This window comes from Rattus rattus, chromosome 9 (genome assembly GCF_011064425.1).
Source record: "Rattus rattus isolate New Zealand chromosome 9, Rrattus_CSIRO_v1, whole genome shotgun sequence".
NCBI classification, from domain to species: Eukaryota; Metazoa; Chordata; class Mammalia; order Rodentia; family Muridae; genus Rattus; species Rattus rattus.
The window spans coordinates 42,816,320-42,836,019 of record NC_046162.1 but is presented as its reverse complement, the minus strand read 5'-3'; the positions used below and the strand labels follow the sequence as shown (position 1 = coordinate 42,836,019).

Sequence of the window (19,700 nt, the reverse complement as noted above, 5' to 3'; positions counted from 1 at the left end):
ACTGTAGGTTGTGAACTGCCATGTGAGTACTTGGACTCAAACCCTGGTCTTCTATAAGAGCAGCCAGTGCTTCTAATCACTGAGACACCTCTCCAATGTGTGTCTTTCTGTGAGTCTGTTCATTTTCACTGTTACATTAACGCCCCCTCCCCATTTTACATTTATATTTGTGGAACCTTGAGGGATCATCTTACTAGAATTTGAGAGGAAAACAACACAGGACAGCTGTAAATGCTGGGCGTAAAGAGTTGGAGAAGTAGAAGGGAAAAGGCTTGTTCTTTGTATTAGGGACAGCAATGGAGGTCTGCAATCAGTTGTAATTTTAAAGAATGTAAAATATAGTTAAATATAGCTTATATTCCTCCTTAGCTTTTGAGGTGGCTCTTGTGCATTTGGTAAAACCGGTAACAGTCTCAAAAGGGTAGTAGATTATGTTTAGTTAATCTCCATGTAAATGTTTTATATACATACATATCACATTTGTAATAAATTATGTGTAACCATATTTAAACAATTCTTATTCCATAATTTTACAGTTGATAAAAATGGTGATGTTTGCATTTCTATTCTTCATGAGCCTGGAGAGGATAAATATGGTTATGAGAAGCCAGAGGAACGCTGGCTGCCTATCCATACTGTGGAAACCATCATGATTAGTGTCATTTCTATGCTGGCAGATCCTAATGGAGACTCACCTGCAAATGTAGATGCTGCGGTAAGGTATTTGCCTGATAGCTGATGCTCCCATCCTTACTCTTTCTCTCTCTTAATAAAACTCAACTTGAAGTTTAATACATATATGTATCTTTTTGTGTCCATATTTTCATTCAAATAAAATGTATAATGGATTATTTTGTATAATTCACGTATAATGGATTATTTTGAAATATGTAGGATAAATATGGTTATGAGAAGCCAGATATTGTGCAATGTAGATACTTTTTTTTTTTTTTTTTTTTTTTTTTTCAGAGCTGGGGACCTAACCTAGGGCCTTGCACTTCCTAGGCAAGCGCCTACCACTGAGCTAAATCCCCAACCCGTGTAGATACTCTTAAATAGTAAATTTGAACTAGTTGGCATGCATTAATTCCCTCTATAATTTTTGAAGTAAGAACAATTAAAATCTACTCTTTTTCACTAGTATTCAAAATAATGGATTTCATTATGACAGCTTATGTTAATAAAATTATAATTGTATCTTGTTGTAGTTGTCTTGGCTTCAGGACTTTTTTTAACTTTGAAAAAACTAATAATTAAAAATTGCTATTGCCTGCATTCTTTGAATGGTTATTATAAGAAAGAGAAATACAGGCTAGGTATTTTTGTGAACATTTCCTGGTATCTACTTGTTTGTTAAAAATTGGTTTTGTGGTAATTGAATTATGTTGTTGCTCATGCTGGTACTGGTGCCATCCAAGGAGAGTGATAAGACAACCATTGCTCCTACTTTTGCCGTGTGTGTGTGTGTGTGTGTGTGTGTGTGTGTGTGTGTGTGTGTGTGTGTGAGAGAGAGAGAGAGAGAGAGAGAGAGAGAGAGAGAGAGAGCGAGCGAGCTGTTTTTTTTTTTTTTTTTTTGGTTTTTTTTTTTTTTTTTTTTTTGACTTGTTTGTGGAGTAGGCGACACCTTGTTCTGGCTCGTTCGAGGGCTGAAGGCAACTTTGGGAAGTAGATTTTCTCCTAGCATGTGCATCTTCAATCCCTCACTCAGGTCATCAAGTCCTCTAGCTACTTAGCCATTTCACTACCCACCCTGTTTCTATTTTAAAAGAGAATTTTCCCAGTAGCTGTCATTAGCATAAGAGCTTTCTATTTGTAGTTCCCAGCCTATTGCTTTACAAAAACTTGCTTTTGTACCTCATCAGCTTTTTGTCAGGGATTATATTGGGCTTTGAACCTAGGTCCTCATATGTCCTAGGCAAATGGCTTAGCACCTGAGCTGTATTGAAAATACTATGCCTTGAAAAAAATATTGTGGAGTGTTTAGGATTGATTTGAAACAAGTTTAAAACAAGCTAGGCAAGCATGCTACTACTGAATCACAACCCTACTATAGCATTTTAAGATGTATAATCTAAAGGATAACATTTATAATTAAAATAGGTATTTTTGATTGTAATAGGTTTACATAAAATAATTTGATTTTATTTTTATATCTACAGAAAGAATGGAGGGAAGACAGAAATGGAGAATTTAAAAGGAAAGTTGCCCGGTGTGTAAGAAAAAGCCAAGAAACTGCTTTTGAGTGATGTTTATTCAATAGCTAGTAACTTCACTTATTTCAGGGTAAGTTCATCTTAAAACTGTGCAACTCTTTTATCTTTTTTGTTCAAATGCTATGCTAATTTTTGCAAAGCATTTGATTTCGCTATTTGACTTGTATATATTAGCTTCATTTTATATCTTCAGTTCCATATACTGTAGTTTGCTGCTTCTTGGAGCTATAGTATAACCATTTTTTTTTTTTTTTTCTATTTTGGGGCACTCAGGTGTTTTTAAGTCGATGTTCTGTATTAAAATAGTTTTATGTTAATAGTCTTATTTTTTTACTGGTAGTAATGAAAGAATTTATTTTATTTTTTAATGTTGTTGGCAATTAAACCCAGTGCCTTGGCACTTCCTGGGAAAGGGAACCCTTGGACTGAGCTAAAACTCTAGCCTGTATTGATGATAATTCTGGTAATGAAGATGTCATTTTGTTCCTTTCACTTCACTCTTTTTATTTACTTTCTTCATTTCGCTTCTTAAATGGGGACTGAAGCATCTCTCGAATCCTCTTATACTGAGTATTTTATATACATGGTCGGTCTATCTCTATATATCTGTATGTCTGTATGTCTGTCTATCTGTCTATCTATCTATCTATCTATCTATCTATCTATCTATCTATCTATCTATCTATCTAACTAACTAACTAAAACTAAAATAAGAATCTGAAAACTAGGAATGAGCCCACTTGTTGAAGTACTGCCTAGTGTTCAGGAGGCCCTGAGTTCAGTCTTGTTCTAGTTAGCTTTTTTGTTGCTGTGATAAAATAGCCAACTTGTTAAGTTCTTAATTAGGGTTTCTATTGTTGTGATAAAGCACTTGGATCAAAAACAACTTGGGATGGAAAAAGCATAATTCATTCTAACAACTCTAAGGTCACAATCTATCACTGAAGGAAGTCAGTACAGGAATATTCAAGGTAGAGAACTTGGAAGCAGAAATTGAAGCAGTTACCATGGGGAAATTGCTCACTGACTTGCTCCCCATAGCTTGCTCAGTCTGCTTTCTTATTTATGCAACCTGAAGCCACATGTCCAGGGGTGGCATCACCTCCTTCCCCCACCCACATACATCAATCATTAATCAAGAAAATACCATACAGACTTGCCTACGTGCAATCTAATGCAGGCATTTTCCCAATTGAGGTTTCTCTTACCAAATTAACTCTAGCTTCTGTTCACACAAAACAACAATGAAAAATACCAGAACAGCTACAAAAGGGTTTATTTTGGTTTACAGATTATAATCCAGCATAGAAGGAGGTCTGGCACTCAGCTCAGGAATCTGGAGGCAGGAACTTAAAAGCAGAAACAATTGAAATGCCACTTCTGGATTGCTTACCTTAATTGGCTCATCCTGCTTCCTAATATATCCCAGAACCACATGCCAAGAGGTAGCACCATCTACGTTGGGCTGGGCCCTCCCTTATCAATCATTAATCAAGAAATGTCTCAGATTTCTTCAATCTGTTTCTTAAATCTCAGGTGACACTAGCACAGTGGTTTTTAAACTTCCTAATGCTGCCACATTTTAAAATGTTTCTCATGTTATGGTGATACCACCATGAGATTATTTTTGTTGCTACTTCATAACTGTAATTTTGCTATTGTTATGAATAGTATTTGATTTGTGACCCCTGTGAAAGTGTTCTTTGACTCCCAGGTTGAGAACTGCTGCTCTTGCTTCTGATAAGTTGACAAAAACTATCACAAAGATCCCCAACCCCACATAAAACCAGGTGTTATGGCACATGCTTGTTATTTCCATCATGGCAAGAGGACCAGAAGCTCAAGGTTACCTTTGGCTGTATAGCAGATTCAAGACCACCAAGGAATACATGAGACACTCTCAAAAAAATCAAAAGAAAGATTTCCTATTATATTGCTAACACCATTGAACATCTTTTTCTTTTCTTTCTTTCTTTCTTTCTTTTTTTTTAAAAACTGGTCTTTTATATCTTGGTCAGGCCAGTGGGGTAAAGTTTCTCTTTTATTATATAATCTGTATGTAGCTACAAGTATTTTACATCTAATAGGGAGTCAAAGATGAAGGACTCCATCTAACATAGAAAAGGATATAATGTAGATGAGTTGATCACATTTTTTATTTGAAACTGAAATATGTGCTAGTTGTGGTGTTATATGCTTGTAACCTAAGTCCTTAGATGCTAAGGTAGGAAGAGCAGAGCTAAGATTGAACTCAGGGTCTTATGTGTGACATTGTATCAGTGAGCTATATCCTCAGCTTATGGTTTCCATATACATGTATGTGTAGGAATCTATAAATCTTCACTTCCTTCCCCCTCACATATATAGAAGAGAACAGGAATAAGGAAGTGGTTGTTTGAGGTAAGCAACAAGTGAATTTGATATATTTGTTGTTTTTGGAAGGTTGGACTATTTAACAATAGAGAAGTTATAATTAGGACATGGTTACATGGCTTTCAGGTCAGCACCATTACTTGAAATGATATACAGTAATTACATTTCCACATTTATCTTTTCTAGAAAAAAAATTAAAGACTTTTGGAGTGAAGCTATTCTTTGGACATAATTTGACCAAAAGGAGTTTGGCTAGATTATCCTTTTTTTTTTTTTAACATTTTACTTTTTTTATTATTATTATTATATATAAGTACACTGTAGCTGTCTTCAGACACACCAGAAGAGGGCATCAGATCTCATTACAGATGGTTGTGAGCCACCATGTGGTTGCTGGGAATTGAACTCAGGACCTCTGGAATAGCAGCCATAGATTATCTTAATTCTTTGAGCAACATAATGCTCTTGATAGCTGATAGTAAAAGACCAAGTTTCCTGATTATAGTTGTTCAGTGTCTTGGCAATCAGATACCTTTTTTTTTTTTTTTTTTTTTTTTTAAATCTTCCTTTAGAAACAATCTCCAGACAACTGCTTCTTGGTCCTAAAATTTCTCATTGTTTATATCATAGGGAAATGATTATAGAATGTCTTATACTCTATACCTGGTTCTCTGGGAGATTGTTAGCCAGGCATTAATTCTGGGCAAACATTAGGTAAATTACCTCAAAGCTACACTTGTGCAGCATTGTCCTTTGTGTTTTAGTCTACTAAGATATATTTGCACACACACATGCACACACAAGTTAGAAATAGTGGAATGTGACCCTGAGGAAGAATAAATTTGTCTGTTGCATCTATCTCATCTATTCTTTGCAGGAGTAGGGTGGCTATTGCCACAAAATTTAGATGTAGTTCTGTTTTAGACTTCTTCCTAAGAACTCTTCAGTTTGTGAATCAGGTATGTGTAAGACACATTTCTTCCTCCAGTAGAGCTTTTGGTGTGGTTGATGATTTATAAATTTTGAGATGATTATAAAAGATAAATTTCAGTTTTGTCTTTGTTGGATTTACCAAACTTGATATCTTGTATGACTTGACTTTTCTATTTAAATTTTATGACTTGAATCCCTAGAGAAAAATTTCTGATTCCATTTACCCAAAATTGTGCTTGGCATTAGATGTAGGTTTCTGGGAACATTTGTTGTGGTGGTTTAATGACCCCTACCCCACAGGTTCCTCCGGGATTGAATGCTTGGTCTCCAGTTAGTCAGGCTCTTTGCGAAGAATTAGGAGCTGTGGCCTTGGAGGAGGTGTGCCACTGGAGGAGGGTTGTGAGATTTCAAAAGCCCCCACAGTCCCAGTTTTCTTTCTACCTCCTATTTGTGGATCAGAATGTATAACCTCTCAGATATTGTCTCAGCACCATGCCTACCTGCTGCCATGCTTCCCTTGGTGACAGTCACGGACTTACCTTCTGAAACTGCAAGCCACAAATAAACTGTTTCGTTCATCTGTAAGTTGCCTTGGTCATGGTGTCTCTTCACGTAAGAAAAGCAGCTAAATTCTCTTTGTGTTCCATCTCTGTTATGTATTCTCTCAAAGTACACATTTTAGATAAATGTTCTGTAAGGTTCCACTCATAAATGGGATTTTAAAAATTCTTGAACCTAAGGTCGTTGAAGTTTTCAGAAACTGCTTAGAGCATATTTTGTTTTGTTAAGATACTGTTGTTATTTTATAACTAACTGGAAAAGCAAGATTGTGCATTACATGTTTCAGTCCACTTGATCATCCATTTCTAAATTTAGGAAGCATTTGATTAATGACTTGGTGAAGACACTTAATGGTTGGAAAATACTTTTTAAGGAAGTTCAGCTATAGCTTCTCTTTCCTCTAGTAGCTTTGTAGTTTGTGCTGGTTCATCTCTGTTGTCATTTGTTTTCTAAAACATATTCAAATTATAAATCATGTCTAATCATGCTGAACTGTAGAGCTTCTACTGTACCTTTATTTTAAGGAAAACCTGGTAATAAAATTATCCTGTTTCTCTTGCAAAAAAAAAAAAAATCTTGAACCTTATGTTTTTTTATACTAGAAATTCATTGTTAGCTGCAAAAGGGGAAAACTTCATGTGATGATTTCATTTACCCCAATTTTTACAATACTTAGCACACCGTAAGCATTTGATAAGATGTAGGGTTTTTTGTTGTTGTTATTTTGTTTTAAACACGTGTTTCTTAAATTTTTTATTATTAATATAAATAATAGTTCTATTCAGTTGTCATTTATAACTTTTTACATAATGCTGTTTGTTTTGTTGTAGGTCTCCAATTGAGAAACATGGCACTGTTTTTCCTGCACTCTACCCACCTATTGCTGGACTTCTGTTGTAACAAGTTGGCAAACTCTGGCTGGAACTGGGCTGCAATAAAACATGCCAGTCATTAATGCTGACAAGAGCCTAACAAGTGCCAACTTACAGATGATTACGCATTTTGAATTCTAATGAACTGTTTTAACCTTCAGGAAGAATTGTAAAGACCTGTACATAGCACAACATGATCCGGATAATATATATACTGTTCATGTACATCCACAAACACACCTTGTACCAAATAATGCTGTCTTGTAGTAGAATAAGAATCGTGTAAATTCTAAAAGACTTTAGCAGGTTTTCTTTTCCCATTCATCGTTTTTTATCAGTTCAAAAAGATTTCTTAAAGCATGTCAGGTGAAAACCAATAAGGATTAAAAGTTTCCATATAATTTCCTTTAAACCATTGAGTCTTTCATTACACTCTTTCCATTTACTAATCTTTTATATTTTCTTTGTTTTGGCACACCCTCCCCCTTTCCTTTTATCTCTTCTATCTGCCAGAAAGTTCTCAAATCATTTAGCTAAAATACTGAAATACTAGTAAATTACTTGATTTTCACGATGACTTCAGAGTTGGGGTCATCACTAGGTGCTTTGTCCTTTTTGTACTCTGATTCACCCATCTCTTGGATTGGATGTAGCAATAACATTTTCTGGCTGTTGAGAGCTCTTGATCCTAGTCACTATCTCCTGAGAACTTTAAAAAAAAAAAGTAAAGTCTGTTCTAAGTTCATCTTAGTGAAATTTATTCCAAACAATACAAAAATCCAGATTTGGTTTTATTTTTGCCCTTAAGTTGTCTGATATTAAGGTTGGATGAATATAGCATGCGCAGCTACAGGCTTTCTACATCTGGGATTGCTATTACAAATGCTATTTGTCCTATTACCCTTCTCCTTAGCCCATATTTGTTTCTTCTTACAGCAGATTTTCCTCACCTATTGTACAAAGAAATTGCGATGTATATTTTCATGTAATTTGATTTTGGAATTTTGTCACCTTATGTAGTGAGTTCTTCCAAAATATAATTTTTTTCCAATAATTGTCAAGTTGTTGGCTTTTATTGTATTAAATGAAGGTTATAGTACTGAATACCAGAGAAGTGCAGTTTAGAAAAATCTCAGGTTGATTCCTTATGCAAACTTAATACTTGAAAATCTCATGGCCATGGCAGTATACTATTGGGTTTTATTTAGATTCTTTATCTGAATCTGAAAGTATTACAGGGGAAAGTCCTTTGCTAACTGACATACAGAATTTGTCACTGACATAGTGCACTTAGATTTGATTTTTCTTTGAGCATAAGTATTGTTTCCTAAGTGGTTTTATGAAACAGCTTTGGTGATGGGTAAAATTAGTACATTAAATGTTAAAGACAGGCAGACCTAAGCTCCTGTCTGGTTTTGGCCGAGAATGGGAAGTTGTGTTTGGTATGTAAGAGCTAGAGCATAAAACAGTACCTGTTACTTGAGACTGTTTGAGTGTGAGGATAGGTGTGTTTCTGCCCTTGGGGTTTGGATAAGTCTTTTGGCAGAAAAGGGAATGAAAGGATTCCTGTTGGTGTCAGACCTTTCAACTTCTTATGTCTTTTAAAGCAGAGGGGAAATGGATCAAGATGTGGCTATGATACAGCAACATTTTCAAATTAGTTTTCTCAGAAGCATTCTGAAATCCTATAAACATGAAAACCCATAAATGTGTAGCAACTGTGAACACTTGGTTTTATTGGAGCCCAATAATCTTCAAGAACTTTTAGACACCTGCTCCCCACCCCAGACTAGAGCTATTCTACAGTGCTACTGTCCTGTCAGAAATTGTTCCCACAATGGTTGCTTTTGCAAATACGGAGTTGGATTTTTGCTCTCCTATTGCTGTGATTCTAGCAGTCTGTTAAATTAAATCCAGGGTTTGACTGCTCAGCAAGTAGTAAATCGCCTAGTAACTCAGGGACAACTGTTCTGCACTTGTAAGTGGCACTGTAACCATGTGGGCCAGATCAAGGACTACTGGAAAGGTAGGAGTGATTGCCTTCCTCCTGAAGCTCTTTCTCCTCATGGTGCCCTGACCAATCTTTACACCTGAAACAGAAGCCTGAGTGTTAGGGCTTGCTTTTCTGTCAGAGGTGTCATCTGTGCCTTTCCTAGTGTTCATCTGACAATGTGGATTTCAATGCCTCTACATTTGACTTAAACTCACATTCAGGTGGCACTAAACCAAGTGGCATTCATCCCACTAATGCATCATCATTAGAGTGAGGCAGTTGTGTTTTAAAAACAGTCCCATCACTACCCCAAAACCCTGCCACCTATGCCACCCATCAGCTATTCCTTTAGATTATAGAATTGTTGGCTGTTAACTAATGTTCAAAGTTCTTATAGAGGATCGCAAATTTTAGTCTTTTTTTAATGAGATAATATTGATAGCTTTTTGACCTCAGAGTTTAAAATCACACAGAGTTGATCTTCTTGTCATTAGAAGGTAATGCTTGAACATTTGATTTTTCTATTTTGTGATACCTGGGTGTCATATTATCTTTTAATGGCCTTTGGTCCCAGTTGTGAAATTTTATTTATATGCTCATTCATTCTCTACAAACCTGCCTCCTTCGGGTCTTGGTGCCTGTGTTTCATTGTCTGGTCTCTAGTTGGTGGAATTACCCTTTTTTGTACTGCCACTTCTCAATATTTTTGAAGTTTGACATAATGTTGCTTCATTCCAGTTTTTTTTTTTTAAGTTCTGTAATTTGACTGTATTTAACTATGTGAGCTTTTTTTTTTTGTGTGATGTTTACTGTATTGTTGTAAAGCACCTTAATCATGTGATGGGTGCTCTAGAAATCAATAAATGATGACTTAGAGGCTGTATTATGAGCTATTTTGGTTTTAGGTTGCAGGTCTCAAGTTGTGGGATGCTTTGTATATAAACAGCATATAATACCAAATGATGCACACACAGAAACTTTGGTGGATTCATAAGCTTTATTTAAAGAAGGAATTTGAAAGCAGGAGTTAACTTGATGTCCAGTCTGATAAAATGCTCCCTAAATTTCCAGTGCATGGTCAAACATCATTTTATCAGAGTTTCTGTTCATGGTTACTTAGAGGCTTGAAGTGAACATTTGGCAGACAATATTGGGAATCTGTTTTGCTTAAACTAGGCTGGTTCTACCTTAGAGGTCAGTAAATTTATGAGGAACCTAGAGTCAAATGTGAACTGGATGAAACTAACTCCCCTCTAAACAAAGTGCCATCCCTGCCAAGTGTGTTTAGTGAGTGGCAAAAGAGATAAGACTGAACACTTTCTCTAAAGATAATAGTATCTACTCATCTTGAGTCCTCAGATACTGACAACTAACTTAATGTCTTGATGATTATGCTCATCTGTAAGTTCCTAGTAGCTGTTTGGCCTCTTTCTTATAAACTAGAAGAATATGGAGCCAGGTATCTTAGAGCTAAATTAGAAACAAGAAAATTTAACCCTGATAAGTGCATTTGGGATGAAATTGCTATAGAAGGAACTAGATGTTGCCCCTGAACTCATTATACATAATCACTAGGTAAATAGAAAATAGTTCTATTTGCTGTTTCTAATGCAAATAAACAAATTGTTGACTCTAGTCTACGTTCTTTGTGTTAGGCACCAGGCTCTCAAGGAACTTTTCTCCTTAGGCCTCAAGAAGATAAGGGAGTAACTACCTCATTCAGTTTTCTGGAAGCCTGCAGAACTTGCCAGAATTTAGTTTACAGAGAAAATTACTTTCTAGGTATGGTATTTCTGGTTGGTTGATTGGTTTCAGGTGTGCAGTCCACCTGGCAAGTATGATTAGACTTGTTGAATTGGTACCTATGCACTGGCCATTAGTGACATGATCACAGTCTTGAGTCCTGTTCACATAAGTAAACAGGGATAAATCAACAGCTTTCAGTAGCCAGACACATGCACAGAGAGTCCTAGGAAAGAGAAATGACTTTCTGCAGCAGTATCCACTTGAAATCGAGGGGCTGAGGGTGTTATCCCAGTGCCAAAGGACTTGCCTAATGTGTTAAGCCCTAGCACCACAGACACACACAGGGCTGGGGAGATGGCTGAATTTGGTAAAGTGTTTACCATGCAAGCATGAGAAAATTCAGATCTCCAGCACAGCAGTGCTTACCTAAAATTCCAGTGCTGGTGAGACAAATTCAGGAGGCATTTCTTGGTTGTTCATTCTACTCATATATGTGAGCTCCAGTTTTAGTGAAAGACTTAACAAAAAAATAAAGTGACCTGGGTGTTTTGGGGTATACCACCTTTAATCTCTGCACTCTGGAGGCAAAGGCAAGTGAATCTTCGTGTTTGAGAACAGCCAGGTCTACAGCAGGAGTTCCAGGACAGCTGGGGCTACATGGACCCTCTCAAAAAAAAAAAAACAAAAACAAAAACAAAAAAAAAAACTACAAATGAGCACGATACCTTGACTACTGTCCTCCACAGATATGCTATACCTTCACACATACCCTATAAAAGAAATAAAGCACTTGAATGCTCACAAAATCTCATTCCTAACAAGATTAGAAAACACGTGTTTATTAAGCAAGCTTCTTGATAGCAGATTTTGCTATCTGTGCATTATAAAGACTCTGGTCAAACTGTAAGAAGGATAATCCAGGGTAAATAGTATCTCAACTGGAAACAAGTTTAAGCCGGATGTGGTGGATACCTCTGCTCCTAACACTTGGAAAGGAAGAGCAGGAGGATCAGGAGTTTTAGACCAGTCTGCTCTGCATGAGACCTGTCAAAAATGTGAAAAACAAAACAAAAACAAGCTCCAAAAAAAAAAAAAAATAAAAACAAAAAACAAAAAACCTGGCTCAGTTTAAACTTACAATGGTTGCAAAGTAAGTCAAAGAGAAGACATGCTGCAAAACAAAGGACAGCACTTTCCAACCAGTTAAGTCATTTTAGTGTTAGGAGCATGAGTATTTTTAGCGTCTGAAGAGTCTATGCTTGAAGCTGGCTTATGTAGCCACTTGAAGATCTCAGAAACTCATGTTTGGCACAACTATGAACCATCCTCAGCAAGACAGTGAAGCTTTGAGCTCTGGCACTTCTATTGAAACTAACAAATTGTTTCTTTAGTCACATGCCGGTTACCTAGGGCCACTACTCTAAACACTGCCCTGCTATTTTCCCTACCCCTACAGGAAATCTACAATTGAATATCAGTACAATTGAATATCAGTTTTTTAGTACATAATTGTTTTTTTTTTTTTTTTAAAGATTTATTTATTTAATGTATGTGAGTACACTGTAGCTGACTTCAGACACACCAGAAGAGGGCATCAGATCCCATTAGAGATGGTAGTGAGCCACCATGTGGTTGCTGGGAATTGAACTCAGGCCCTCTGGAAGAGCAGTCAGTGCTCTTAACCACTGAGCCATCTCTCCAGCCCCTACATAATTGTTCGTAATGTATTTCAGTGTCCTTCTCTTCTATTTTCTCAGTGTTTTTTAGCCAGAGTCCTCCCCTTTTCAAAATTTAGCCATCGGCTTTATATCTTTATAATCTGAACTCACTTCTTTCATTATTCCATTTCATTACCCACTAATGTTTTAATTGTAGCAGATCTTCCTAAAATCTTAGCTGTGCTCTAAGGCACTACTTAACTGTTGATGCATTATTTTTATTCTCCTGGATTAAAATAACCCTTTGTTGACCTGGAAGCCTCAGGTGTACTAATTACACATGTTAGTTATGCAGACCAAGAAAAAGGTTTTATGGCAAGAATGGTGGCACTTGCCTTTAATCGCAGCACTCCAGGCAGAGGCACTAGGATCTCTTATCAGTTTCAGGCCATCCTGGTCTATATAATAAGTTCCAGAATAGCCAGAGTTATATTAAAGAGACCCTGTCTCAATTCCCCACCCTACCCCACAACCAAAAAAACCCGGTTAGTGTTATCTAGGAATGTTACCCCTCTATTTTGTTATTGTCAAATCATCTAATCATTCTCACATTCACAAAAGGTTTAAGCTTCTGGTTTACAGTCTTCCTTTCCCGTTTCCTTGTTATTTCTACTCCTGTCCTAAGTGTTATTAGCTTCTGGTTGGCTTTGCCACTTTGACCTCAGGGATCTGACAATTTTACTTACATAACGTTGGTCTTTAATTTTTGCGACCCCCTATTGCAGTAACCAGTGTTTTGCCAGGTTTGACAACCCAAGTTGTAGTCTTTCTTGTTTTGGCTATAAAGTTCTCAAAACCTTGGAGAAATGCTATCATTTAAGTTTTCTGACAGCATCTCACGTGGCTACAAAGTAACTTAAATCTGCAGTCCCTGCCTCAGAATAGTCCACGTTTGCTCTGCCCTGAGGACCGACTGGAATAAGAGAGAAACCAGTCAGCGGTTGTCAAACCTTCCAAAACAATGAAGGTGGTGGGAGGGTGGAGGAGGCTCAGATCTCCTGCCTAGTACTGCTTCCCGCTCGACTTTCATATACCCCTTGTCTACTCCAGCTCCTCCCTTTGCCACGCCTCCACCCAGTTCTCGCGAGGCTTGATGACTCCGTTCCGCCAGCACTTCTCGCGAGGCTGTAGGCAGGGCCGGGCCCGACATGGCGGAAGGTAGGTTTTTTGTGGGGCGGCGCGGGAAAATGCGGACCTGTAGGAGCGACACTGACGGGGCACAGAAGCCCCAGGAGGGATTGTCCGGATGTGGTCGCACGGGGCGTCACGTGTCTCGCGAGCCTTACTGTATAGCGTTTTGGGGCTCCCCGGGCCTGGATTCTCAACACCGTTCCTATGGCAACGCCCCTCCCGTAGCCCCCCCCCCCTTCAATCCCCTGGATCGGAGTAGGCTCAGAACAGGAGAGGGGTCCGGTGCTGGGAGCGAATGCTTTAGAAGAAGCTCCAGAAGGCTATAGAGCAGGCAGGCACCTGTGCCAGCGATGCTGGAACAGCGAGGGAAGTGCCCTTCTCCTTAGGAAATCGAAACTGCTGTCATGGCAGGTCCTGCATCCGGAAGGGTGCATCTCTTGCTTGCGGAAGAGCTTAGGACTCTGCCTTGGAAGAGGTCGGGAAGATCCGGGAATGCAACTGGACGACGGGCTTCTTGGGCATTCGCTGTAGTAGTCTCTAGGCTTTTTGGCCACCCCCAGCATGTGGGCACGCACGCAAGATTCTCTGAGGTTTACAAAGGGGGCAAGAGGAGAGGTTTTCTCAATAGAGGAGTTGACCAAGGTCACACTGCTTGAAAGAGGTGTGCTAAAGCCAGGCTTCGGTTCCTTTACCTCCTGCTTCTCTTTTTTAGGGTACTTTATGACACTGCAGGTAAAGACATCCGGTTTCTCAGGTGTAGCCTCCCTTAAGGAATAATGTTAGGTCTTTGCTTGTCAAAGCTTTACTGCACAAGTGGGGAAGAAAGCCCTGAGATGATGTAGTGAGCAGACAATGATATTAGACCTGCCTTGTGTGCTTCTCCTGTGTACCCCATTGTTGGAGAAAAATGCTTCTTGTTGGACGTGATTGAGTGGCTGAAGATTGCTTGATCGAGTCCTGGCCCGTGTGTGTGTGTGTGTGTGTGTGTGTGTGTGTGTGTGTGTGTGTGTGTGTGTGTGTTTTGTTTGTATTTTTTGGTAAGCTTTGATTAAACCCATCATTTCTTGATCTGAGATTTGGGCAGTGTGACAGTTTGTGTAGTCTTCTCAGATTTGAATTAGGTTTAAAAGTAACACGAAGTAGGCCTGCCAGGTATGTTTTTGCCCTTTATACTTTATAGCTAAGTGAACTGAGGCCAGAGTCATGGCTAGGACTGGATCCAGTTTTCATTTTTTTCTACCATGTTAAACACCTTGGAGGTGGAATCTCAGGTGAGCACTGTTCCAAAGAAGAAGAGAAAGCAAAGGGACTGAAGGGGTTGGGTGTGGTGATCCTCACATGCTTGTAGTTCATTCAGCACTTGGCAGGTTGGAAGCATACACAGCCTACCTGGAGTGCATGAAACCCTGTCCAAAAAAGGAACTAGTTGATTTTGCAAACCACAGACTGTTGTGTACCTGTTGCTCAGCAGTGAGGTTTGGGAGGAAGGTTCAGGAGGGCATAATGTGAGTTCCAGAGTAGTGTAGAGCCTTTAGGAAGGAATCTGAGTGTTGGGGAAGTACATGACCAGGTTTCAGGTCGTGGATGGAATAGTTTTTTATTCAGTAGTTTTATTGAGAACGTAACTGTGTTCGTGCTCAGGTTCCAATTATAGGGAATTCATAAGGGCCAGGGTTGGTACACTGTTTACTTTTAGTTGTCTTGAGGTGATTAGAAACATCTATCTAACCAGTGGACTATACACCTTAACAACCAACCAAACATCCTTCCAGGATTAATCGGTTGGAGGGATGAGGTGATAGGGAGATGATAGTCTTAGTCTCTGACTAGTCTACCCTAGCTACACTCCAGTTTCTAAGTCCTGGTGAGGACTGTTGAAAATGATGTTATAAAGCTCAACTAGGAAAATTTGAGAAATGCACAGAAAAACAAAATCACTAAAGATATTTTGTTTTTTATGCTTCATGTGTTTTTGTTTGGTTCTGCTGCTTGTCAGAGCTGGCTGCTCTTCAGAGATATTCATAAACAAAAATAGCAAATTTATGTAAGATGAAAAACTTAAGATTATTTATCAATATACTCTAGAAACTTTCCTGGTAATTGGTTACTTGGTAGTGGTTCAGGTTTGGGAATTAGTACTCAAGAATAGTAAACAGAATCTAAGAAACCACATATTCAGTAAGTTATCTGACTTGTATAGAAAACCTTCTTTTTCCTATGCCTGCTCATGTGACTGAATACAGGTCTACTCTAAAAGCTTTTTTTTTCTTTTTAATTTTTTTTACACAAGTTCTCACTTTTAGGCCTAGTGGGCCTGGAACTTGCTGGTAAATGGGGCTGGTTTAGAACTCACAGAGACACTGCCTACTAATGTCTCCTGAATTTGGGATTAACAAAAGGAGTGTGCTACCACCCCAGCCTCTAAAAGAGATTTTTTTTCTTCCCATTTTGTACACTATTTTGTACAATCTAATCTGTGCTTTCTTCAGACTCCATTGAACACTTTTAAGTTTCCATGAGGTCTTCCTGTATTCACTTTTTCTCAGTTGGTTTACTCACGCACAGCCTTTTAAGGTTTTCCCAGTCTCTTTGTTTTGTTTTGTTTTGTTTTGTTTTGTTTTGTTTTGTTTTGTTTTTCTGGAGCTGGGGACCCAACCCAGGGCCTTGCACTTGCTAGGCAAGCGCTCTACCACTGAGCTAAATCCCCGACTCCCAGTCTCTTTAAAGCAAACCCGGTCTATGCCAGATGTGGTGACTCCCATACTTGGAAGATAAAAACAGTAGAATCAACGGTTCAAGGACATCCTCAACTACGTGGCAGGTTCAAGGCCACCCAGGGATACATGAAACATTGTCTCAAAAAGAATAAAAATCATGGCCAGGTCAGTAGCACAGTGGCTGCAGGTTTGCTACCAAGCCTGGCCACCTGCATTGGTCACAGAGAAAGTGGAAACAGACTCCACAGATGGTCACAATAGTGCCACTTCCAGTGCTCAACAGTCATGGAACAGTCCCCTCCAAAGAAATGAGTAAATGTAATAAAGCCTTAAACACAAAGTTAGATTTTACCTCTCCTATTCTTTCAAGTATTCTTTTAAAAATTTATATTTATTTTTATCTTACATGTATGGATGTTTTGCTTGCATGTATGTTTTATGCATCGCATGTGTGCGTGATGCCTGAGGAGGCCAGACGTGCTGGACTTATAAATGGTTATAAGCCACCAGGACCTCTGGAAGAGCAACCAGTGTTCTTAACTGCTGAGCCATCTCTCCAGCCCCACCTCTCCTGTTCTTAGAATCTCAGTTGAGGAATTGCCTCTATCATATTGACTTGTAGGCAAATCATTCGTTCATATTCTTGATTAATGATTGATTTGGGAGGGGTCAGACAACTGTGAGTGTGCCATATCTGGGCAGGTCGTCATTGATTGTATTAGACAGCAGTCTGAAAAGGCCGTGGGGTAAGCCAGTAAGCTCCTCCATGGCCTCTCCCAGTTCCTCCCTCCAGGTGCCTGCTATGACTTCCCTCAGTAAACATTGATGGGAGATATGGAAGCCAAACTTTCTTCCCCAGTTGCTTTTGGTCATGTTGTTTTATCGAAGCAATTAGAAAGTAAACCAAGACATCATGTAAACTGGTGGATTCAACTTTATGAAAAAGTTGTTTGCTAGGAGTGCCCTAACCAACCTGGTACTTGGTTGTGGGATACTGTCTCTCTTTGTGACTCATTACTTGAAGTCATGATCTTCCTGCCTTAATAGATCTGCAAACCATACCTGGCTTCCTTAAACTACTGTCTTAGGTGCTGTTCTTTTGCTGTGAAGAGTCAGCATGGGGTCTGGAGAGATGGCTCAGCAGTTAAGAGCACGGGCTGCTCTTCCAGAGGACCTGGGTTCAAATCCCAGCAACCACATGGCAGCTCACAACTGTCTGTAACAACCCTCATACCTGCAGGGAAAATGCACGTAAAATAAAAATAAAATCTAAAAAAAAAGAAAAAAGAGTCAACATGACCAAAGCATTTAATTGTTGTGGGTTGAAATTGCTCATAGGTTCAGAGGCTTGGTTGGTTACCATCATGGGGAGAGCATGGTGGCATGCAGGCAAGTGCTGGAGCTGAGAACACTACATCCTGATCCACAGGCAGAGAGAGAGAGAGAGAGAGAGAGAGAGAGAGAGAGAGAGAGAACGAACATGCATGAGCACGTGTGTGTCAATCCCAGTGACACTTCCTCCAATAAAGCCACACTTCCTAGTTCTTGTAACCCTTTCAAACAGTTCCACTCTCTGATAACCAAGCATTCAAATATATGAGCTATAGGGCCATTTTTAAAAAATGATTCTGTTATATTTTTTAAAAAGTTATTTAAATTGGTGTTCTGCCTCTATGTATGTGTATTTGAGGGTGTCAGATGCCCTGTAACTGGAACCGCATACAGTTAGGAACTGCCATGCATGTGCTAGGATTTGAGCCTGGGTCCTCTGGAAGAGCAGCCAGTGCTTTTAACCTCTGAGCCATCTCTCCAGCTCCTGTATGGCCATTCTTAATTCAAACCACTACTACTTTCTTCTAGCATATTTAAGACTTAATCAAGTCCAATTTTTAAAAGATTTTATTTATGTAATTTGTGTATATGAGTACTCTATTTGCATGTCTGCCTGCCTGACAGAAGTGGACATCAGATCCCATTACAGATAGTATTAAGCCAGCCATTGTGTGGTTGATGGAAATTGAACTCAGGAAGAACAGCCAAAGCTCTTAACCACTGAGCCCTCTCTCCTGTTCCAATAAAGAATAGTTTTGGAGTTGCAGATAAAGAGTGCTTACCTTGGGTCTATTCCCAGCATATCAAAAAAATTTTTTTGAGATTATAATATGATTGCAATATTTCTCCCCTTTCCTACCCCCAAACCCTCTCTCATACTCCTCTCTACTCTTCCTTCAAATACGTTACCTATTTTTTTCACTAACTGTTATTGCATGCATGTGTGTGTGTTTGTATACACACAGATATATATTCCTAAGTATGACCTGTTCAGTTTGTATAATGTCACTTGTATGTTGATTTTCTGTGTTGACTATTGGGCACTGGATAACCGATTGGTGTGCTTTTCCCTGGAGAAGACCATCTCTCAGTTGTCTGTAGTTTTTTGTGTGGGCTAAGGCCTTGTGGGCTTCTCCCAGTTTGCTGTGGCAGGTCTATTGATGTGGTCCTTGTTCAGCTCACATTTGAGTGTGATTATTACTAGGCGCACAATCTCTCATCAAACTTACTTATCCTCGGGTTCTTACAGTCTTTCTGCTTTCCTCTTCCAGAATATTCCCTGAGCCTTAAATTTAGATGCAGGGTGTTTTCTAGATGTATCCATTAGAATTGGGCTTCACAACTCTGCATTTTGATTGGTTTTGATTTTCTTTAGTCCCCATTTATTGCAAAGAAAAGTTTCCTTGGTGAGGGGTGAAAACTATACTTATTTGTGGATATAAAAACAAGTGTTTATAAATTCATAAGGGTTATGCAGGTTTAGTAAATTAGTGTTATTGATTCTCCTGCAGTAACCATGCCTTCACTAGTTCTGAGTAGTTAGCTAGGTTCCGGGAGTAGGCCTGGTTCCCCTCTTACTGAGTAGTCTCAGATCCAGTTAGAGAGCTGGGTACTGCCACGGTGTCTGTGCCACTGCCGCATGCCCCGCTGCATGCACTGCTGCATCCACCGCTGCATGCACTGCTGCATCCACTGCTACATGCACCGCTGCACTCTGTCTTGCCATGATGGTTGCTGATGTGATTTATAAATGTCATAGAGGGAAGACATTTTTGTTTGTTTTGTTTTTGAGACAGGGCTTTTCTTTGTTGCCTTGCCCTCTCTGGAACTCTCTATAGATCAGGGTGGCTTCAAACTCAGAGATCCACCTGCCTCTGCCTTCCTAGTGCTGGGATTAAAGGTGAGAATTTTTCTCTTTTTATGTCTGTAGTATTTTGCCTGCTTGTGTCTCTTTACCATGTGCATGTCTGGTGCCCAAGAAGGTAGGAAGAGAAAATTAGATCTCCTGCAGCTGGAGTTACAGATATTTGTGAGCCATCGTGTGGGTGCTGATTCGAATGGATTCTCTGTAAGACTAGCCAATGCTCTTAGTCATTGAGTCACTGCTCCAG

General features: G+C 39.0%; 2 protein-coding genes across 2 annotated transcripts in view; both read left to right on the top strand.

Moving 5' to 3' along the window:
• Positions 1–9,821, top strand: part of Ube2g1 (ubiquitin conjugating enzyme E2 G1) — an 82,097-nt gene extending 72,276 nt beyond the window's left edge. Inside the window, exons 4-6 of the mRNA XM_032914260.1 lie at positions 537–715; positions 2,160–2,283; positions 6,911–9,821. Coding sequence (XP_032770151.1) covers positions 537–715; positions 2,160–2,246 — 266 coding nt within the window. The 3' untranslated portion in view covers positions 2,247–2,283; positions 6,911–9,821. The remainder of the gene's footprint in view (positions 1–536; positions 716–2,159; positions 2,284–6,910) is intronic.
• Positions 9,822–13,513: 3,692 nt separating this feature from the next.
• The window catches only part of Ankfy1 (ankyrin repeat and FYVE domain containing 1), a 74,527-nt gene continuing 68,340 nt past the window's right edge, over positions 13,514–19,700 (top strand). The window contains exon 1 of the mRNA XM_032914040.1: positions 13,514–13,567. Within this exon, the coding sequence (XP_032769931.1) occupies positions 13,558–13,567 (10 nt within the window). The 5' untranslated portion in view covers positions 13,514–13,557. The remainder of the gene's footprint in view (positions 13,568–19,700) is intronic.